Source organism: Berghia stephanieae, chromosome 11 (assembly GCF_034508935.2).
Source record: "Berghia stephanieae isolate SIO BIC M18660-M18661 chromosome 11, UCSD_Bste_1.3, whole genome shotgun sequence".
Classification (NCBI taxonomy): domain Eukaryota; kingdom Metazoa; phylum Mollusca; class Gastropoda; order Nudibranchia; family Aeolidiidae; genus Berghia; species Berghia stephanieae.
Window position 1 is genome coordinate 21,528,585 of NC_088370.1, and position 25,000 is coordinate 21,553,584.

General features: G+C 35.4%; 2 protein-coding genes across 4 annotated transcripts in view; both read left to right on the forward strand.

The window, feature by feature from the left end:
• Positions 1-20,879, forward strand: part of LOC144956456 (uridine phosphorylase 1-like) — a 22,474-nt gene extending 1,595 nt beyond the window's left edge. Inside the window, exons 2-8 of one of the 3 annotated variants that reach the window (XM_078886956.1) lie at positions 304-357; positions 5,272-5,380; positions 9,915-10,076; positions 14,981-15,095; positions 16,011-16,223; positions 18,697-18,843; positions 20,333-20,879. In XM_078886956.1, coding sequence (XP_078743082.1) covers positions 326-357; positions 5,272-5,380; positions 9,915-10,076; positions 14,981-15,095; positions 16,011-16,223; positions 18,697-18,843; positions 20,333-20,472 — 918 coding nt within the window. In that variant the 5' untranslated portion in view covers positions 304-325 and the 3' untranslated portion in view covers positions 20,473-20,879. Of the gene's footprint in view, positions 1-303; positions 358-5,271; positions 5,381-9,898; positions 10,077-14,980; positions 15,096-16,010; positions 16,224-18,696; positions 18,844-20,332 lie in introns of all 3 variants that reach the window. The other 2 variants (XM_078886958.1, XM_078886957.1) reach the window with 2 other exon arrangements.
• LOC144957081 (uncharacterized) lies at positions 6,166-7,637 on the forward strand. The gene is made up of 3 exons (XM_078888046.1): positions 6,166-6,196; positions 6,697-6,972; positions 7,295-7,637. Exons 1-3 carry the CDS (start codon positions 6,174-6,176, stop codon positions 7,635-7,637), a joined length of 642 nt encoding a protein of 213 aa, XP_078744172.1. The 5' UTR covers positions 6,166-6,173.
• Positions 20,880-25,000: the final 4,121 nt, after the last annotated feature.

The following is a 25,000-nucleotide window of genomic DNA, read 5'->3' on the forward strand; positions in this document are numbered from 1 at the left end:
TGGGTCTATGACAATCTGGATATGTGACAAACTGGGTCTATGACAAACTGGGTCTATGACAAACTGGGTCTATGACAATCTGGATATGTGACAAACTGGGTTTATGACAATTGGGTCTGTGACAAATCTATTCATTATTAGTACTCAGAAGGACTTGTCACAGACACACTCCCAGGGATTTAGGAACCACAATAGTGGAGGATGTGACGTGACGACTTTTCATCCCTATTCAAATGCTTCAATTTCGTTTTCCCATCAAATTCCTTTGCTTGGCATTGAATTATATTCGTTTGTCATCTACAGACACAAAGACAAGCACATAGATATGGAAGCTCCAAGGACAAGAACTGGCAGGCTGTAAGAACGATAATTAAATAATATTTGAACGTTATTTCAGCACTAATCAAGTTTTTACCATACTGTCCTACTCTGTAAAAAAAACCCATATGTGACCCCTCGTCTCAAAACGGTGTTAAGTCGGGATGGTTAAGATGCTGAAAATGGAATTTGTAGCCAGAAATATCAGACTTAAGTTGAGTTTATGTGCTTTATAGAGGAGAATGAATATCATATTTTACTGTGCTAAATACCAACGTTTCATATTTTTGACCAGTTTAACTATTTTAAAAAAATGACTTTTAAGCATCTGGTCCATTCCGACATAATACCGTTTTGACACGTTGGGTCACATATTTGAAAATTTGGCCAGACAACTCGTCCTTCAAATATCGATCGATTTAAATGATCCTCATCTTGGCAAAAACTTTCAAACCTGGCACTTCGCGAAGTCCCAGGTTTGAGACTTTTTGCCAAGATTCATGAGTCATTTATATCGATCGATATTTGAAGGGCGAGTTGTCTGGCCAAATTTTCAAATGTGTGTTTTCCCCAGAGAACGGCAGCATAGTATGGGACAACGTGGCTTAGCTGTACGGTCTTTGCTTCGTGCCTGAAAGGTGCCGAGTTCGAATACCCGCTACGCTGTGTGGCCTTAAAGCAAGTCACCTCGCCCTAGCTTAGTTGGCGGCGATGCACTGCGGCTGGCGCCTGGGTTATTCCAGCCTTACCTTGGAATAGACCCTAAAAGACAATTTCCCCTATGGGATGAATAAAGGAATTGTTGAAGAATAAAAAAAAGACTGCTTTTCTTCTTAGCTCAAGCCAATAGAATATAACTGTTACAATACATGACATAATCAGTAGGATGGTGAAAAGGTTTGAACTGAGATATTGCCAAGTAAAGTTAGAAGGTCAATTTTTATCCAAAATGAGTTCTTGTCATAAATGATTAAATCAACCCTGTTTGTACATCTTTGGGAAATATCAAAGCTTAATTTCACTTCTAAATATTTTTTACAACTAGTCAAGTTGAAAAAGTATGAAATTTGAGAAAATTTGCTGGATACCTTTCCCATATTACCTGACCATAACTTCATGAAAAATCACCCGATTTACTTCAAATAAAGATTAAAATGCTATGGGGGAGCATATTCTTTCAGAAAATGAAAAAAAATTAAAAAAAAAAAATTAAAAAATATGCAAATCCTCAATTTTCACCTTCCGACTGATTATGTCATGCACTGACACATGTTCTCTCGATGAACTCCGAGAGTTGAGAGTGGAATTGAAAATCGCACTTGGGTGAGATCCATGTAATTGTCACCTCAACGGCACAATAGATAAGAAAAGGTGATGTCAGTTTCTTTGTTTAGAACCAAGCTGCTGGTTGCTGAGTGGATGTGACATCAGACTATTGAATCCTAATCTTACTGATGATAAATTGGAGAACTATGATTTTATACAAATATTATCTTTATTAAAGTAATGCGGCTATGTGGTCTAGTGCTATGACACTCGCTTTTGGATCGGAAGGTCCTGGGTTTGAGCCTCGCTTGGCGCATAGTTGAGTCCTAATAAAGGCTCTTTCTCATACTATTTCACCGTACTCAGGTGTAAAACGAGTACCTGGCCGTTGACAGCTTTGTCTCTGACGGGAAAAAATTTTAATATATAACAGGCGTCATATCTTGTTTCACATGTTACGTGTTGCTGTTGTTCAGGGACCCTTTGTAAGGTCCCGTAATCCTAAGAATCTGCCTATACATCCTGCTACTGAAATAGTTATGCCACCTTTATGTAACCTATTCATTATTAGTACTCTGAAGGACTGGTTACATACACACTTCCAATGATTTAGGAACCAAAAGAGTAGGGGATGTGACGTCATGACTTTTGCTCCTATTACAGTCGTTCTATTGATTTCATTACTTTACTAAAGATGACATTTGTAGAAAAGTATAATAAGTAAGAAGAGGATTCAATAGTCTGATGTCACGTCCGCCCAGCAACCAGAAGCTTGGTTCTAAACAAAGAAAATCGGTACTTTTTATTCTTCATGCTGGCTAGAACCTTTTCACATGTCATGTGATCAGCAAAATATGATCAGATTTATAGTGTTTTTCTCCTCTGGATACACTTTTATGCTCGTTGAAGAAGTATTTCATAAGGGCGTCCGCCATTGTTCCGATAGTTTAGAACCAATTACTAAGTTAGTATGCGTCATTACGAGGGAAGTGACGTCACGACTGTTGAAGCCTATTAGAATGTGCCTGGAGGAAACGGTTCAGCAGTGAGTCAGGAGATATGAAATATAAACATAAAAAAATAAATAAAATACAATACAAAATAAAAAGAAAGGAAAAATGCAATGAACTATTTGAATGTTTTTTCTTCTTCTTCGTATCGGTAGCGCAGTTGATAGAGTACATACTTCAAAGGCAAAGGGGCCGAGACCGATCCCGGATGAAGTCGAGACTTTTTTATGACCCCCACTGTTCACACAACAGTGATTGGGTAGCTGGGTCTGTTGGATCTGGTGGAAAGTATTTTGCGATGTACTGGCGTTATATCTAAAGGGTAGAAAGCAATTGCTATTGTCATCTAGAATGGATAAAATCCACAGTTAGCAGCAATATGATTCTTCCTCCGTATTTAGTGCGGCTATGTGGTCTAGTGGTATGACACTCGCCTTCGGATCGGAATTCCGGAAGGTCCTGGGTTCGAGTCCCATAGTTGAGTTCTTGGAAAAGGCTCTTTTATCACATCCTCTCATCGTACTCAGGTGTAAAATGAGTATCTGACTGTCAACGGTGTTGTCTCTGTCGGAAAAAAAAATCCATTGTAATATGCCTTAACAGGCGTCATGTCTCGTTCGACATATTATGTGTTGCTGTTGGTCAGGGACTCTTTTGTATGTAACGCGCTTTGAGCATGTTTAGTGGATATTGCGATACACACACACACACACACACACACACACACATATATATATATATATATATATATATATATATATATATATATAATATATATGTTTGTTTTGGATATAATCTAACATTTGTAGCAATATTATTCTTCCTCATTACTCTTGGAGTATAGATAGTATGCGCTTGGCTAAGAAGCTATAACGGACCAACACACAAAATTTTGTGTGACCATGATCGTTTATAGTCTGGTTAATATAGTTTAGTGAGCATTACTCATAAACGTGGATGGCAAAAACAAACAATAACAAAGACCTGAGTGACGTCATCTTCGAACTATCTAAATACTATAGATGCTATGAGCTTAGTTAAAAAACTCACAACATCAACCAGACGGAAACAACGTACAAACACACACACAAACACACACACACAAACACACACACACACGCACACACAAACACACAGGCACACACACATGCACACACACACAAACACACACACACGCACACACACACACGCACACACACACGCATACACACACGAACACACACACAAACACACACACAAACAAACACACACACAAAACGTTTATGATCTGATTATTCAAAGTGAGAACTACTCATAGATATGACTGGCTAAAAGCAATACATAGAACGAAGTTGACGTCACTCAGGTCTTTGTTATTGTTTTTTTCCATCCATGTTTATGAGTAATTCTCACTTAACTGTTTTTGGTTACACTTAGTTTTGTGTGTTTGTCCGTTATACTTCCGGATGGCAATGTTGTGAGCTTCTTAGCCAAGCGCATACTATCTATAGTTAGAACGAAGTTGACGTCGCTCAGGTCTTTGTTATTGTTTTTTTTTCCATCCGTGTTTATGAGTAATTGTCACTAAACTGTATTAACCAAACTATGAACGTTCACGGTTACACAAAGTTGTGTGTGTTGATCCGTTATATAAAGGATGGCAACGTTGTGAGTTTCTAAGCCAAGCGCACAGCATCTATAGATTGTGTGCGCTTTGCTAAGAAGCTCTGCCAGCCATCTTGAAGTGTTACGGACCAACAAACAACTTTTATAGACTGGTTCATACAGTTGAGTGAGAATAGCTCGTAAAAGCGGATGGCAAAAGACAACAACAACAAAGACCTGAGTGACGTCAACTTCATTCTATCTATAACAAAGAGATGAAGGCCACTAATCTAGTTCTAGATCTATCTGTCCATATGGAACTCTGTATTTTTATCTTGTTTTTTGATTCATTTCTTTTCACTTCTATCTGCCAGGAGTGAAGCCTTTCTCCAAAACGTCGTTTAAATTTTATCATTTTAATCCTATTAATCGGGACCAAAACTGGTTCCCATTTCATTGGAAGTGTACAACTATACTTCGGGAAGTCTGGATACATACCTTGTGTAATTGATCTTATTGTGGTGTCAAAATGATGGTGTCAGATTTTCTTGTCCAAATATAAGCTGGTCGTCAATAAATATCATAACAACAATAACAGATGAAGTGAGTTGGAAAGTGCCAGAAGAAAACAGAGAATAAAAATTTCGCAGCGGCGATGGGGGTTCGAACCCGCGACCTTACTGGTACGACAACTCCGCCTGGCCGGGGAGAGCGTTTCTCTACCGTATGAGCTCTCAACACACACACAACAAGAAGTTGGCCAGCATTTAAGCTTAATAGCCAATATTCTCAACACAAACATGTAACATAGAAACGATTGAGACATTGAGACATTGATTATGCTCCGGTATTTGGGGTGAATAAACATCATCCATCCTAGATCTTTTTCGTCCCGTAATCCTAAGAATCTGCCTATACATCCTGCTACTGAAATAGTTATGCCACCTTAATGTAACCTATTCATTATTAGTACTCTAAAGCACTGGTTACATACACACTGCCAAAGATTTGGGAACCGAAAGAGTAGAGGATGTGACGAGTCACGAGTTCTCTTCCCAATTTGACATTTCGCTATACAACCTTGAACCCGCAGCCACCAAGCACCCAACTGCCACCTGACAAAGATGAATAAAGATGTCCTCTACCATCTAGCCTTGGATACAGAGAGTCACAACTTCAGGAAAATGTTTTCCGATATCAAAGTAAAAATATGAATCGATTTGATTATTTTGGTTGTGTTTTCTCTACATGTTAATATTATTATTATTATTATTATTATTATTATTATTATTTATTATTATTATTTATTATTATTATTATTATTATTATTATTATTATTATTATTATTATTATTATTATTATTATATTATTATTATTATTATTATTATTATTATTATTATTATTATTATTATTATTATTATTATTATTATATTATTATTATTATTATTATTATTATTATTATTATTATTATTATTATTATTATTATTATTATTATTATTTTATCATTATTATTATTATTATTATTATATTATTATTATTATTATTATTATTATTATTATTATTATTATTATTATTATTATTATTATTATTATTTTATTATTATTTTATTATTATTATTATTATTATTATTATTATTATTATTATTATTATTACTATTATTATTATTATTATTATCATTATTATTATGATTATTAATATTATTATAATTATTATTATTGTTATTATTATTATTTATTATTATTATTATTATATTATTATTATTATTATTATTATTATTTTATTATTATTATTATTATTATTATTATTATTATTATATTATCCCTTTATTGCATAATGTCTAATATTTTAGACGAAGTTCTCATGAGGGTTTGATATTAATATACAACCAATTTTACCAATGCTATGCTTGTAGACACTTCTTCTACCTCTTTTACACAAAAGCGCCAAAAGTCACTCAAGGGAAATAATTCATTTTTTCGCTGTTGCGTTTTGAAGATGGCCTCTGACAACAATCGAAGGTAAGCACATTTACAACCATTTATATCATTCAAATAGTTATAAAACCCTCTTAATACCATGCCTATTATATAATATACATACTAAAGCTTATTATGGCCGAACATAAAGCATTAGATTGTGACAGTTATTTTACAACGGCATTTTATCTCCAATGTCTAAAATATTGCACAGCATGCATATCGGGTATGTTACTAAAAATAGACATGTCTAAAATATTACACATCCTGCAAACCGGACCTGTTGCTAAAAATAGACGTGTCTACTATTTTGCACATTATGCACAGAGGATAACTAATACATAGTAACTTGTTTAAGTGTTTACCTCTTATGAATTTGACCTAGTCTACTGTTGTGGTTTGCTTGAGTAACTTATTACATGAGCAATAAATAAGATAAGTTTATAAGTATAAATAAATGTATTTTTGAATACTTTTGTATATCTTTTTTCGCTCAAGCTACTCGTCTAAAAGGTCCAAATGTTGTTTTTTTTTCTTCTCAGTCTTCGCCCTAAATCCAGATTTTATTCTGGAAACGTGCTTCAAATGTTTGAAAATGACATACCAAGCGACAGTGAAGATGAGCGTCTTGATGGAGATGATACGGATAACGAGCTAGATCCAAACTTTGAACCTGCTGTACCCGATAGAGATGATGAAACGTCTACAACTAGTGACGAGGATGATGATGATGGCCAATCTCCTGACCATTCTTATGTTGAAGAATGTGATGATGACTTGAATGACCCAACTCAATCACAACCAAGCAAACGGCAAAGGTGAGAGAATAGTTTAATCCATTATTGAATAAAAGGCGAATGTTGTCCCTGCCATGTATACAACTCCCCAAAGTGTGTCAGCGAACTGATTTGTTTGGCTTTATCGGCTACAAATACATTAAATTAACTAATGGAAAGGAATACTTCTTGTGCCGCAATGAAGGGCAAAAGGGATCAAACTTGTTGATTTTTAATTTGAAGTCTTATAATGTTTACTAATCAGTGCTTCATCCACAGTGAAAAGTAAATTTTTTAATGTATGATTTTCTTTATTTGATTTATAATGGTACGGTATCGTTTTCTTATTTTGTTTTTCACCCAGAACTATGGTTGATGGGGCACCAAGGACCTTCCATTGGGTAAAGAAAGATCTTCCCGCCCATGTAAATCCGGAAAACCACCTGATTCCACGAGGGAAGGCTGCTGGTGCTACAACAATCATGGAGATGTTTCTGGCACACTTTGACAATGATGCTTTTGAACTGCTTACCCTCGAAAGCAATAGATTCATGGACCAGTGTGGGAGAACAAGGTGTACCAAGATCCATGTGCAAGAATTGAAAACATTTGTTGGTATTTGCATGTACATGAGCATTGTATGTTTACCTTCTAGGAGAATGTATTGGTCCCGGGCACTAGGCAAGTTATTGTTGCAAATGCAATGACAGTAAATAGGTTTGAGGACATTATGTCATTGTTTCATTGCAATGATAATACCCTTATGAAAGGTAAAGGTGAAGTCGGTTATGACAGGCTGCATAAAGTAAGACCTCTCATAAACATTATAAACCGATCGTTTACTGCAAACGCTGAGCCTGAAGCATTTGTTGCTATAGACGAACAAATGATACCGTTCAAAGGCCGTCATGGGTTGAAATGTTATATGATGAAAAAGCCTAAGAAATGGGGTTACAAAGTGTGGGTGCATGCGGGAAGGTCAGGCTATGTCCATTGTCTACAATTTGCTGGAGACAACACAGTGAATCCTGTCGAAAATGTGTCTCTTCCTGTAGGTAAACCGGGTGAAGTCGTGTTATCCCTCACACAAAATCAACCTGAAAACGCTTATATTTTTTTTTGATAATTACTTTGCTTGCCCTGAACTTCTTGTTGAGCTGAAGGAGAGGAAATTGAATGCTACATGTACTGTAAGGCCAAATAGAAGTCGCAAGTGCCCACTGCTTGCCATGAAAGATTTGAAAAAACGTGGTAGGGGTTCCTATGATTATAGGAGTGATAGTGATGGCACCATTCTATTATGTGAATGGTTTGATAACAAAATAGTCTTAGTGGGATCAAATATTCACGGGGTTGAACCGAATCATACTGTTAGGCTATATGACCGTATACGTAAGGAATATATTTACGTCAAGTGCCCTGGCCTTATAAAAAATTACAACCAAAGCATGGGTGGCGTTGATAAGTGTGACATGCTGCTCGAGTTCTATCGCATGGATTTCAAAAGCAAAAAATGGTATAAAAGAATCCTGTTCCATCTGCTGGATTTATGTGTAGTAAATTCATGGCTCTTGTACAAAGCTAAGAAGGCAGACTGTGCAATTTCTTTATGTGCTTTTAAATTCCAGCTGGCCCAAGGTTTCATAAAAAGTATTCAAGCTGTCCCTGAATTGATGCCTGATGTTGCTCACAGTGATACTCGCTCAGTAAGATCTGTAAATGAGGCTGTTAGATATGACAAGGTGGATCATTTCTCAATGCGTGATAAAGAAGCCAAATTTCCCCAAAGATGCAAATTGCCAGGCTGTAGCAGGAAATCACAATTTAAATGCAGGAAGTGTAATGTTGTATTGTGCATTACCCCTGTTGGTGAGGCAGATGATTGCTTTTATGTTTTTCACCATAACCGAAATAAGTAGTTGGTACTGACAGTAGACAGAAATAAATAAATAAATGTAAATACATAAATTAGATTTAAAAATATATAAATTAATTAATTACATAATTAATTTACATTGAATTTTACTTCTACTCTACATTGATAGTAAGCAAGTTTTGAAATATAGTTGGCAGACATATAGAATTCGTATTTCCAATGTCTTTGTTGTTCTTCATGTGCTTGTTTATTGATCATATTATGTCCTGCTCATTGTATAATGTATGGTAAAAACACCTCAAAAGGTAATATAAATTTAATGAAAATTGATAAATCTATGCTACATGAACATTAAAATATAATGAAATAAACTTGGAATTCTTTATATGAGGTCTTGTGTTGATGGCTATAATATAACCTTCATTGTCTCTATAACGGTCGAATTCCGTAACCAGGAATGCATAATGTCTAATATTTTAGACGCATGAGCCCAAGGCTCCTAATGCTCCCGGTGACCTATAAGTTGTGAAAATCCTCTTTCTAGGCCCTATATGTGCTGTATGCAAAGTTACAACGAACTAACCCCACCAGTTTTTGTTTATGCAATAAAGGGTTAATGTTATTATTATTATTATTATTATTATTTTATTATTATTATTATTATTATTATTATTATTATTATTATTATTATTTATTATTATTATTATTATTATTTATATTATTTATTATTTTTTATTATTATTTATTATTATTATTATTTTATTATTATTATTATTTTATTATTATTATTATTATTATTATTATTATTATTATTATTATTATTATTGTTATTATTATTATTATTATTATTTTTATTTTTTATTTATTATTATTATTATATTATTATTATTATTATTATTATTATTATTATTATTATTATTATTATTATTATTATTATTATTATTATTATTATTATTATTATTATTATTATTATTATTATTATTATTATTATTATTATATTTATTATTATATTATTTATTATTATTATTATTATTATTATTATTATTATATTATTTTATTATTAATTGAGGTATTTGATGCAATTTTTAACAGAAAAAATATTTCGCAGTTTGTTTGCTTTGGAGGATCTTGCACACGGATGGAAAAGTTTGCCCACTACATCGCCAAGGAGTTGAAGGTTCCAATCCCAGCTGGTCTTTCCATAGAGAACATTGCCAAAGATACAGACAGATATGTCATGTACAAAGCCGGGCCTGTTCTCTCTGTCAGTGTGAGTCGTGAGTCGTGTATTGACCCACTGGTCTTGTTGTTTTATGATTCATTTTTTTTACTTGACTCAGAAGTCCCGATAATTCACTTGGTAGAGCAATGGCTTCACACGCAAAGGGACCGAGATCCATCTCGGGTGCAGTCGAAATTTTTATTTTCTCACACCCCCTCCCCCCCCCCCATGTCTACCCAGCAGTAATTGGGTTGTTGGGTCTGTTTGATTTGGCCGAAAGTACTTTGCGACAGACTAGCGTCTTATCCAAAGGATAACAAGCAATTGCTATTGTCCATTTCACGCAATAGAAACCAGAATAAACTCCGGCTTAAGGGCCCAATGATTCTGAAGGACTACTGTTTTTTTCTTTTTCTTTTTTTTTTTTGTTTGTTTTTTTTTTTTACTTGACTTGACTTATTGCTGATCGCCTCCCAATCTTCGGACTGGCAGCTTCTCTGATTTGTTGAGTGAGTTCTTTCCACTGATGACGGTCTGTTTGCTGCCATGGATCTCAGGTGTTCTAAATCCTTTCAGCATCTCAGTTGTTGTGTGTCATCTAGGCGCTTTAGGTCTTTATTTATCACAGTGTATATTCTTGTTGGGGGTCTTCACCCTAATTGCTGGAATCTTTCTGTTTCTCCTTAAAATAGACCCAAATAGTTTCCATCTCGTTTCCGGAATTTGAATCGATATGGGTATCTTCCGGTCATAATAATAATAATAATAATAATAATAATAATAATAATAATAATAATATAATAATAATATAATAATAATAATAATAATAATAATAATATAATAATAATAATAATAATAATATAATAATAATAATAATAATAATAATAATAATAATAATAGTTTCTATTGCGCCCTTTTCCACAAAAAATACTCGGAAACGCTTATACATATGGACTTGCGATCAAATATATCTTTCAACAAAATCAATAAAATCACTCACAGAAAACTGAAAGGAAATACTCTTGTCTTCAAAGAGGCTTTAAAGGAGGACAGAGAATTACAGTGTCTGGTGTCCACTGAAAGAGCGTTCCATACAGAGGGAGCAGCAGAATACGCGAAAGCTCGTCGTGAAAAATTCAACTTAGGAATCAAACGGTTCAAGTACAGGGAAGTGGATGAAGGAACAAGCGATTCGGATTGTAGATAGAAAGATGAGATGACAAGTAGCTGGGAGCGGTGACAAGGATGCACTTGAAACAGTAACAGGCAAGTTTGTAAACAATCCGCTTCTCCACGGGAAGCCATAGCAACGATGATGCAATAATGGCAGCTGCTTTTAATTCTCTCCTTACCAGCCATTTTCAGGATTTTCCCCAAAACTTCACACCAAAAAACTAACACAAAAATCACTCAGACATAATAGCAGTAAAATTCTTGCAATACATTATTTCTTTCGCAAAACATACTCTACAATACACAGTTCATTTTATTTAAGTTTTAAGCTGTACAAGAGAAATTTGAATAAGAAAAATGTTGGCTGTATCGTAACGAATGTGACGATTTTCCTGTAGTTGGTAAGGAGAGAGTTAATGGTACTCATACTACTATGTTTTGACGATCGACCCAATCAGCACATTCCGTATCGCACTCGTGCACCGTCGCAAACTCATCCGGAAGCTTCGTCACAACGCACCGTTCAACTTGATGCTCTGCGGTTTCGTGCTCGTTACCGCAATGGGTACATGTTGGACAGGTGGAAAGTCCCCACTGATGCACGTACAGTGCTGTTAAGTCCCCAACTCACGTACGTGCCAACGGAACAGGGTAAGGACTAGTGCCTCACCCCACTCCGGGCCTGAGGAAATTTTTTCCCCTACACGTTGGGTCCCCAACCCAGGATATTTTTCCGCGCCATTCAGGATGCAAATTTCCGCCGTGGCAAGCTGAATCACTTGGGCTGTCCACTCGACTTCTGTACTAACAGTTTACATTTTGTCTAGATTTTCTTCATTTTCACTCGATTACTGGTTTGTTTTTTTTTTATGAGGAAAATGTCGTCTGAATATGATAGAGGTGTCTGTGGTCTAATTGCTTATGCTTTGATATGAAGAAAAAATAAATCACGGGCAAGTGCAAGAAGGCACTGGACAAAGCAGTGGCTTCTGGATGGAAACATATTCACCCACACCAACTTGCTAAATGAGTTGAGGGTCTACCCGAGTGACTTTCACAACTACTTGCGCATGGATGAAGAGACATATTTGGAACTGTTGAGCCTTGTGACTCCTTTGATAGGAAGGGGAGACACAGTAATGAGGGCAGCTATTTCCCCACATGAGTGATTGACAGCTACATTGAGATTTCCCGCGACAGGCAGATCGTATGAAGACCTAAAATTTTGAAAGTGCATATCACCCCAAGCTTTGGGTCGGATTATTCCTGAGACGTGCAGGGCCATTTGCAAGTGTCTTGTCGGCCTACGTATAATAACATTCTGTCTGGAGCTTAAACTTTCAAAACTTAACATTATGGAAAGTTTTTTTTCAATATGGTTCAATGAGACGACTATTAGATGGAATTTGTATTGACTAAAAGTGTGAGGTAATCGTAATGACCTAGCTTGTTGAAATCTATCCACAAATGCCTACTCAAATAATCATTATGTACTGGTTTAACATATAGACACACGCACGCTTACACATATACACATTCACTCACACTTACATTTAGACACTCGTATTATGCATGCCCTCTTAAATAAACACGTGTCGAGAAAAATGTACTGTACTCATATTGTTTTTTATTTAATGATAAAGATATCCAATTCTTGATTTTTCAATCAAAATTTATTAAGTAAATGCTTGTAATAATGGTATTTTTTTTCTATAATCATTTACACTGTTTAATATATATTATAGGTCTACGAAATAAAAAGACAGATTGAAATTAATTAAATGAAAATGATAGACCAAAAATGTTCTTAGCTTGTCTGCCATTATTAGAGTATCCAGAATTTGTGTCTCAAATGCATCACCGGTTGAGTAATCAATTTCCCTCCCTTTTCTGGCTATTTCAAAGTCGGAAAGAAATAGCAAATGATCAAAATCAAAAAGACTTGGTTCATATTGTTCCTCGAATCCAGAGCCCGAAACTTGAGATACCATCATTTTTTTATGTTCTTTTCTCCATGATCCACGGAGGTTGGTGATCTTGCTAACAACTATGTCCTTATTAGCCACGGGGTAAAATGACTTAACAAAGTTTGTAAGCTCATCATATTACTTTCTCCCTCTTGATTTTGTTTGAATAGTCTTTGCTTTTCACCGTCCAAAGACATTCATGAGCTCTATAATGTTCAATGAACCGAAGCGTCCTTTCCTTCGTCCAAGAAGCCATCTTAAAAGTTAATGTAATTATAGACTTGGTAGAGAATTTTATTGCTAGGAAGATTTGTCTGTTGCAACAACGGTCGATCAAACAAACTTGGAAAGGAAACAATCAAATGTGTGTCATCCTATAGCAAGAAGCCCAGAACAAATATTCATTTGTTTCAGTTTCGGTTTTAAAATTATAGGCTCAATACTGGAGAGGATAACTAACTGTATGTTACTGCTTTCCAAGAATTGACACAATTCTATTAATTCGCTTACGCGCTGCCCGCGAAGAGAGCTCAGACGAAGAATGCATATTCTCGGTGAAGGTTATTGTTGTGAACAGGCCAGGCCTACTTCACGCATCCCATGGAGTAATATTTTCCTATAATAAAAATGTTTTTTTCTTTTTTTTTTCTTGTTTATATTATTATTATTTTTCTTTATTTCATCTTATTCTTTTTTGGTTTTTTCTTTTCTTTTCTTTCTTTCTTTTTTTTTATCATATATTTATTTTTTATAATTTTTAAAATTAACGTTTAACTAAGTCGCCTTAATAAAAATGTTTTGAAAAAAATAAATAAAATGACAAGCATACTAAATATTTTCTTATCAACTTCTATTCTTATGAATTAGATAGATACGGACCGGGAACAAAAAAAAACATAAAATACAAAAACAAATAAAACACTGCATTGAGTTCGTATTGAGTTTGGTATCAAATCGATGGTAAATTTAACGTAGAATCCGAATATGGAGTCAAACTAACAAAATGTTTAATTTTTTTGTGGGTTTTTTTACGCGGCCACTCCCTCAAAATCTTGGCCTGGGGTAAAAATATTAGGCTCTTCATAAAATCTCGGACCTATTCCGCGCCTGGTTCCGCAACCTAGGAAATCGCCCACACACGCACGGTTTTTTGACAGTTTTGCAAAACCGAGGCGAGAACAAAAGCCGGGAACATACGTGAGTGGGGGGCTTTAAACAGGTTCTCGACCAGCCACTGCATAGGTCAAATGCAGTGGCCACGGTTTTCGACGTGTTCATCTTCAGGTACCACTTGTCGAAGTAGGATTTGAGTCTGGTGACGTCCTCGCTGAGTACGCTCTCGATTCGGGTCCACACTTTACTCTAAGTAACGAGTGCCCAGTCGTCCGCGTATCCCAGCCTCTGGGAGGAAGTGTTCGGCATGTCGCTAATGTAAACATTAAACAACATTGGCGCCGTAACAGATCCCTAATGACTGAAACCTGTTGGCGCTTAGCGTCGGCTCGGTGTTTGTTGTGCCAAAAGCTTCTCTTATTATCAATTTTGTTATAATTAATCAATAACAAGAATGATATAAGTTATAATGAAACTCATTGAAAAAGTGTGAAATAATTTGAGAAAAGTTGCTGGATACCTTTCCCATACATCTGACCAGATCTTCATGAAAAATTACCCAATTTACTTCAAATTATGATGATAATGCTCTAGGGAGCATATTATTCTTTCAGAAAATGCAAATCCTTCCGACTGCCTATGTCATGCACTGAGATTTGTTTATTTTTCATCATAATTTTCTTACTTTTCCTTTTTCAGCATGGGATTGGCATTCCCTCCCTTTCCATCATCTTCCATGAGATCGTCAAATTGTTACACTACGCCGAATGCTTCGATGTCGTCTTCATACGGATTGGCACCTCTGGTGGATTAGGTGCTTTTGGCAGACAACGACGTGTACATATGAGCAGGTCTGATACCCGAACGCAATTATGGGCCTAGTTTAAAATTGTTGAAATGGATACTATTTTGCATTATTAAATTTTCAAAAAAAGATTCCCATGACAACAATGGGCCCATAATAAAATGGGTTACCAGACCTGCAGATATATGCACGTCGTCAACTAAGTTTTTGTTGTTGAATATTTGATTATGATCGGAAGTAGGTTGATTTTATAGTTTACCACCAAGGAAATAATAGAGAAAACATTTTAAAAAAGTATTTATATAGGGAAAAACCCAATTAACGTGCTTCAAAGCGCTTTACATAGGATTCCAAGCCAAGAGCAACATGTAACATGTAGGACGAATCAGAACGCCAGTTAGGCGATGTTAAAATGTTTTTCCGACAGAGATAACGCTGTTTACGACCAGGTACTCATTTTATACCTGAGTATGGTGAGAGTATGTGAGTAAAGCGACTTTTCCAAGGACCGAACTATGGAGCACTCATGGCATGACTCGAACCCAGGACCTTTTGATCCGAAGGCGAGTGTCAAACCACTTGACCAATTAGAGTTAAAATAAAAATTACCCCTTCCGCCACGGCACCCTAAAATCCCGTCGTCTTGGCATTCCATGAAGGAATGTAGAAAATCCATCAAACAGGATGTCTGATGTCAACAAATATCATGCATGTTGTCCATTAAGCAAATTGGAGGTTAATAATATTGCTCAAGAAAAAAAACAAAAGTGCCTGAAGCGGGGCTCGAACCCGGGACCTTCCGGATCACAGTGAATGCCTTAACCACTCGGCCACTTCGCCCTCCTTAGAATTTAAGCATGATACCGACCATGCTTTGAAAAAAAAAAACATTTCCTTCTTAACAAATATTTCTTGACCCCTCAGGTTTGGCTCCAGGCAGTGTCGTCATCAGTGACTGTACCGTGGATGGCAGACTCAATCCCTACATGGAGCTGGTATCGTTGGGCAATGTGCAACGATTGCCCAGCACACCGGATGCAAATCTTGCCCAGCAGCTGTTGTCACTGTCTCACCCAATTCAAGATGGCTTCGACACTCTGGTTGGCAAGACCATGTGTACTCTTGACTTCTACGAGGGTAAAGATAGTAGTAGTAAACATTTTTTGGGGTTAAAATTGCGCTATTATATAGCTTAATATCCGCTAAACGTGATCGAAGTGCTTTACAAGGGGTCCCTGTCCAGACAGCAACATTTAACATTAAAGACGGGACTACACGCCTGTTAGGTGATATTACAATTTTTTCGGACAGAAACGATGCTGTTAACGGTCAGGTAGGTATTCATTTTACACCCGAGTACGGCGAGAGAATGATAGTAAAGAGCCTTCCAAGGACTCAACTATACGCCGAGCGAGGCTCGAACCCAGGACCTTCCGACCCGAAAACGAGTGTGTAATACCACTGGACCACATAGCCGTACAATATATAGTCCTTCAGAGCCATTTTGGGCCCATTGAGCCGGCGGAATTTATCCCGGTTTCGAAAGCGTGAAACGGACAATAGCAATTGCTTGTTGTCATTTAGATAGGACTTTCTGCCAGATCTAACCGACCTAGCTACCCATTCACTGCTGGGTAGACAGGGGAGGGAGGGAGGGGGGGGGGGTCAGAAGAAAAGTCTCGACTGCACCAGGGACCGATCTCGGTCCCTTTGCGTGTGAAGCGAGTGCTCTACCAACTGAGCTATCGGGATCCCTGAGGGTAAGGATGGAAGTGACTGGTTTGTTTTAACTCTTTACTGTTAGTTCAGGCTGCAAACGGAGTGCGTTCATTTTCCTTTCAGGTCCGCTTTGCTCTCAGTTTGACCTTTCCTCCCAGTCTGTCTCTTGTTTTACCATAGCACAGCGAGTGACCCCTCTCGTTTTCAGTCGACGAACCGAACAGGAACCGGACGTGAATGTTTTATCTTGGAATCAACATTTCTCTCAGTTTCCTATCAACAAAGTGAAACAACACACGGTGTTTCTCTGTTATTGTTTTTAGAACTCCTTTTGGATGGTTAGTTCTCACTAAATGTATGAACAGTAATATGTGACCCCTCGTCTCAAAACGGTATTAAATCGTGATGATTAAGATTCTGAAACTGTAATTTGTAGCCAGAAATATCATGCTTAAGTTGAGTTTATTATGCTTTATAGAGGAGAAGGAATATCATATTTTACTGTGCTAAATGCCAACGTTTCATATTTTTGACCAGTTTAACTATAATTTGACTTTTCAGCACCTGGTCCATCCCGACATAATACCGTTTTGAGACGAGGGGTCACATATATACGTTCAATGTGACACGTAGTCTTGTTTGATTCAGGTGTTGGTTGTGAGTAAATTGCAGAAATGTTTAACTTCTAGAACACACTTGTTATTCACGAACTGGAGCCGACCGGATAGGAAAATGAATGCACTCAGTCAACAGCCTAAAGGCACAGATCAGATGGTCTAGTCAAATTTATGATAATAATAATTGAGCTTTTATATAGCTCGATATCCACTAAACGTGCTCACAACGCTTTACAAGAGGTCCCAACAGCAACACGTAACTTGTAGAACGAGACATGACGCCTGTTAGGCGATAATACAACTTTTTCAGACAGAGACAACGCTGTTAACGACCAGGTACTCATTTTACACATGAGTACGGTGAGAGCATGTGAGTAAAGAGCCTTTCTTAAGGACTCGACTATGCGCCGAGCGAGGCACGAAACCAGGACCATCCAACCCAAAAGTGAGTGTCAATGATCAGCGAGAAGTCGATTTCATTCACATTATTGATTGTAACCAATCATGTAGACCGATCGGACCAACACACAAAACTGTGTGAAACCTTAAACGTTTATTGTCTGGACAAAAAAGCTAAGTGAGAATTACTCACAAATATGGATGGCAAAAAAAAAAAAAATAAAAAATAAAAAAGACCTGAGTGACGTTATCTTCGTTCTATCCGTTAATCAAACTATGTACATTCAAGGTTACACTTAGTTTTGTGTGTTGGTCCGTTATATTTCCAGATGGCAATGTTGTGAGCTTCTTGTGAGTTTCTTGTGAGTTTCTGAGTTTCTTAGCCAAGCGCACAGCATCTATACAGACATAAAACTAACATCTTTAACAACGGGGATGGCATGTATTAATTTCCATGAGCTCGAGTTCATTGGTCACATTGCAAATTGTGCTCAAAGTGACCCACATAGTCACAAGTGTTCACAACTTTTGAAATACCATGGGTATAGATAGTATGCGCTTGGCTAAGAAGCTCATAACATTGCCATCCGGAAGTATAACGGCCCAACACACAAAACTGTGTGTATCCATGAACGTTTATAGTCGGGTTAATACAGTTCAGTGAGTATTACTCATAAACGCGGATGGCAAAAAACAATAACAAAGACCTAAGTGACGTCATCTTCGAACTATCTATATTTACAACTTTTATACACAAAGCAGCGTGTTTACATTTGGCAAGAAATATCCAATCGTTGGACAGCAACAAATCATGTGATTGATGACTTGATTGGACGAAAACTAGAATATTGATGGCTCCTATTGATCATTTGCAGGTCAAGCACGGCTGGACGGTGCATTCTGTGATTACACAGAGGAAGATAAGATGACCTTTCTACACCGAATTCACAAAGAAGGTGTCAGGAACATCGAAATGGAGTCTTTGTGTTTTGCTGCCTACTGTAACAGAGCCAACATCAAAGGTATTGTCTGAACAATTTCAAACTGAAAGTTATGGTGTAAGATGGACGAAAGATGGTGTCGGTGAAACAGTGACGGGCAAGGCATGAAAAAAAAATACGTAAAAAACAAAACAAAAAACAAAAAACAAACAAAACAAAAAAAAAAAAAACCCCAAAAAACCACACACAAAAAGCCAAACAAAAACAACAGAAAACAAGAGAAAAAACAACAACAGAAACCCATCCCCCCCAAAAAAAAACAAACAAACAAACAAACAACAAGAAACAAACAAATAAACAAAAAAAAAAAAAACCGCAAAAAAAAAAAAAAACAAACCAACAAACAACATTCATTCCAAACAACCAGTGCTTCTCGACTGTAGTGACAGGCTGATTTTTTTGTGTTGTTTTTTTTCTTGTATTATTTTTTTTTCTTGCCTTGTCTGGTTTTGTTTCACACAAACTTGTTCAGATACTTATACGGAATCGCAAGAACTTCCAACTGGATGCCAAAAGACAGTGCTATAATATCTCTGTACAATTTTATTCTATTGCTCCCACATAATTATTATGATATGCTACAGCATCAAAATCTATGACTTTTTACTGTTAAAGATATTGTTATTGTGTTTTTTATTATAAAACGTGTTGTGATTTGTAAATTGTTTTTATTATCAACAAGCTAACAGCACGAGAATTTGTTTATTTTCTCCCTTATAATTTTCAACGACAAATTCCCAGTTAGTCATGGTAATAGCCAAGGTTCTGAGGTGCGTCATCTACACAAAAACTGAAATAAATTTGGTCATTCCTAAAATTAACGAATATCAAAGATGGTCCAACGAGGTGGGTTTTTAAACCTCCCATTGTGGACTGCAGGCCACTTGATGTGTCTTATTCAACCCTATATTATCTACATGTTTTCTGAGTTTGCTTCAGGTCTTTGTCTTGCAATGGGATAACTTTGTTTTTGTCCTGGCCCTGACCGAAGTACTTGGCTGGGAGGGAAACAGTCAAATATATAGGCTAAGTATAGTTTTTGGGAGATAATGATGTTTTCCCCTTGTAAATCATCTCTCTGTTGTGTACGGCTATAATTGTTGTTTTGATTGCATTCTATAAACATTTGAGTTTATTCCTCTTATTGGGATTATGTGCGTGTGTCTTGATAAGACTTTTAGGTTGCTTCATACTAAGTACTTTGATGATATGCTCTTGGAATCTTCATAATCTGTGCCCTATCTGTACTATTCCCCTTTGTCTTACTTTTTCTTGTTTGCTTTAAATTATAAATATATATATTTTTAAATATCCCATTTTCTTCCGTTTTACTGGTACTGAAATGAAATGAACAAAATGTGTTGCGAGCGCTCTAAACCCTTAAAAACAAAAACAAAAAACAAAACAAATCTCATTTCATTAGCTGCGTAATTTTGTGACTTAGCACCGCGATATGGTGTTATGTCTCAAACGTTAAAATCTCCGAGGTATTTGTTTGGTATTTCACCAGGTGCTGTGGTATGTGTGACCTTGGTGGACAGATTGAAGGGGGACCAGATTGATACACCCCATGACGTCATGGAGGAGTGGCAGACGCGACCCCAGAAATTGATGGCCAAACTCATGAAGTCAGAACTTGGCATTGAATAGGGGTCAAGGTCAGGACAAAGGTCATAAAGTGAGAGAGTACTACACCGATATTAGATTTTACTGAGCTCAGACTGAATTAGTCATTCTAACCAATGAAAGTACTCGGAGCCGTTCTTCTGTCGTACTCTGGAAAAAACATAACCAAATTAAACATTTGGCCATAAAACTCGTCCTTCAAATATCGATCGATTAAAAATACTCTCATCTCGGCGAAGTCCAGGTTTGTGAGGTTTGAGTCATTTAAATCGATCGATGTTTGAAGGGCGAGTGTTATGGCCAAATGTTTAAATACCAGTTTTCCAGAATACGATAGTTTTCTATTTTATGATTAAAAAACAAACACTTTTTTTCACATTTTCTCCACATTGTTTTTGAACAGAGTTAGTCCTCAACTCTGCCTACTTTCTCGTATATGTATATGTATATGTATATGTATATGTATATGTATATGTATATGTATATGTATATGTAAATGTATATATATATATGTATATGTATATATATATGTATGTGTATATGTATATGTATATGTATATGTATATGTAAATGTAAATGTATATGTATATGTAAATGTAAATGTATATGTATATGTATATGTATAAGTATACGTATATGTATATGTATATGTATATGTAAATGTAAATGTATATGTATATGTATATGTATAAGTATACGTATATGTATATGTATATGTATATGTATATGTAAATGTATATGTATATGTATATGTATATGTATAAGTATAAGTATATGTATTCGTATGTGTATGTGTATATGTATGTGTATATGTAAATGTATATGTATGTGTATGTGTATATGTATATATATATGTATATGTATATGTATAAGTATATGTATATGTATGTGTATATGTATATGTATAAGTATAAGTATATGTATATGTATATGTGTATATATATATGTATATATATGTATGTGTATATGTATATGTATATGTATATGTAAATGTAAATGTAAATGTATATGTATATGTATATGTATATGTAAATGTATATGTATATGTATAAGTATACGTATATGTATATGAATATGTATATGTATGTATATGTATATGTATATGTATATGTATATGTAAATGTATATGTATATTATACTGGCTTTAAAGGCAAATCAAACAAGCGCTTACATCACCCGCAATTTAAAAAGATGCCCAATCACAACTCAAACCCTTGCTTTTAAAACTATTGTTAGACCAATTTTGCAGTATGGCAGCTCAATTTGGGACCCATATACAAAAAAAAAACATCGACACCTTAGAAAACATCCAAAGAAAAACAGCAAGACGCATCACAAACACATTCGATCCTTTCTCAAGTGCGTCTGAAATATCACAACGGATTGGCCTTGAACCTCTGGAAAAGAGAAGAAAGATAGATAAACTTAAATTGTTCCACAAGATTTACTACCAAAATTCGTGCCTTAAACTTCCAAACGACATCAAAGATATCGGCACAAGAAATACGAGGGGACACACAGCAAAAGTAACCATCCCAACATCAAAAACAGACGCCCACATGTATTCATTTTTCCCTTCCACTGCCCGACTATGGAATAGCCTCCCAGCTGAAGTGGCTGAAAACGGTTGCCAACATGCCTTCACGCGATTGCTGGAGTTCACAACGTGACTTTTTAATCTATGTGGTTTTAGTATTATGTGCAGAGTTTTAGCAAGTTTAAAATGTAAAACACTACAAACTGTGGAGTGATCCTCGACAATATTGAAGGTTTCCACAAGACGAAGAAGAAGATGTATATATATGTATATGTATATGTAAATGTATATGTATATGTATATGTATAAGTATAAGTATATGTATATGCATATGTATATATATATATATATATATATATATATATGTATATGTAAATGTATATGTATATGTATATGTATAAGTATATGTATTCGTATTTGTATGTGTATATGTATGTGTATATGTATATGTATATGTATGTATATGTGTATGTGTATATGTATATGTATAAGTATATGTATATGTATGTGTATATGTATATGTATATGTATAAGTATATGTATATGTATATGTATGTGTCTATGTATAGGTAAATGTCTCGTATATGTGTACGTATATGTATACGTATATGTATATGATTAAGTATATGTATAAGTATATGTATATGCAAGTGTATATGTATATGTATATGTATAAATATATGTATATGTATGTGTATATGTATAAGTATGTGTATAAGTATATGTATATGTATGTGTATGTGTATATGCATATGTATATGTATATTTTTATGCCCTGGCAACATGGTTGTTAGGTCATCACCCGAACGTATCTAAGTTGACCGTACCTTCCCTTTACATCCATAACATGTTTATCACATTTCATTTAGCCCTCAACGGGTTCCTGACCAATTGTTCAATTTTTCCTCATAAGGCTTCTTTTCTGGGTTTTTTAAAATAGACCCCTAGAGGTCCCCCTCTTTGATTATTATTTTTCACCCTTGTTGGGTCTTCATTCATTTTCCATTTCAATCTTACAGAGGGTCTTTCCTCATTAGGCGGAGGGGATGTTATGCTCTGGCAAATTGGTTGTTAGCTCATCACTCGAACGGGTCTGCGTTGACCGTACATTCCCAGCATTTTGAACAATCAGGGATCGAGCCTGGGGCTATATAAGCGTAGCGCGGGAACTCAGAGGGCTCTTTTGTAAGTATGTCGAGTTAATGAGAATACCACTTTCCAGCGATCCTGTTCTATAACTTTTATTTATTGTAGTGTTCCCTATTTGTGGATGTTAGGAGACAGGATAAATGGATAAGAAGAGTTGTATCGTTCTATTTTATGTTATACATGCTGTATAGTTACGTAATGAATGTGTCGTGTCCGTAAACCTTAATCTCCATTTATTTCATTATTAGAATTGTCTGATCCTCATTTCTCCTCTTCCCTCTGATCAAGCTGGGTCCAGGGCAGTGGCCTTATCCTCCTCTCAGAGGGAACTTGACAACGAGTTCCATCCTTCTATCCTTTTAGCCTTTTCTCTTTCTTTTCTTTTGTCGACGTTTCGGGTTTTCTGGCTCTATCGACTACCGGGAGTCCGGATTCGTAACATATATGTATACGTATATGTATATGTATATGTATATGTATGTGTATATGTATATGTATATGTATATGTATATGTATATGTATATGTATATGTATATGTATATGTATATGTATATGTAAATGTATGTGTATGTGTATGTGTATGTGTATGTGTATATGTATATGTATACGTATATGTATATGTATGTGTATGTGTATGTGTATGTGTATGTGTATGTGTATATGTATGTGTGTGTATGTGTATATGTATATATATATATACGTATATGTACATGTATATGTATATGCATGTGTATGTGTATATGTATATGAATGTGCATGTGTATGTGTATATGTATATGTATGTGTATATTATATGTATGTGTATATGTATATGTATGTGTATATGTATATGTATGTGTATATGTATATGTATGTGTATATGTATATGTATGTGTATATGTATATGTATGTGTACATGTATATGTATATGTATATGTATATGTATGTGTATATGTATGTGTATATGTATATGTATATGTATATGTATATGTATGTGTATGTATATGTATGTGTAGGTGCATGTATATGTGTATATGTATATGTATGTGTATATGTATATGTATATGTATATGTATGTGTATGTATATGTATGTGTATGTGTATATGTATATGTATATGTATGTGTATGTATATGTATGTGTATGTATATGTATGTGTATATGTATATGTATGTGTATATGTAAAGGTATGTGTATGTATATGTATGTGTATATGTATATGTATGTATATGTGTATGTATATGTGTACACATACACATACACAAGAGCGAACGAAAACGTCAAAAAAGAAATCTGTAAAATATTCCAAAACAACAACTTGAAAATCAACTCTGCCCACTTGTCATTACGACATCCGAAAAGCTATCGTCGTCTACGTCTACGCTAGAATAGAAAGAGAGGATGGAGCCTGTCATGATATAACACTTTATAGAGGCCTAATACCATCATAAAAGTTCTGTCTAATGACAGGCAGGTGGACATAGCCTTTCCAGAACTGATGTCCTTGTGAGATCCTGAGATTTTTGACCAATCAATGATTGCTCTTTTGATAGCTCGCTAGTCAACATGTAACAGCTCATCCCTTGATTTATGTACAGGCATTCCCATCATAAAGTCGGTGTATGTTGTGGAATCTCAAAGAACACGGTTGACCTAAAGTGATGAATGGTTGTGTAACACCAATAGCCCTGTTAAATCGTTGCGTCACTGTCTCAACGTTCATGAATTTATCAGTGAGGCAGGACTCATGATAAAAAATAATTGTGTTTTGACCTCTTTTGAATCAAACAAGGTACATCAGCTTGTTCGTCTCATTGAGTTATGACATTTTAAAATACAAATTAAGAAAATCGACCAGAAAATAAGAAATAATCATAAAATTCTAAAA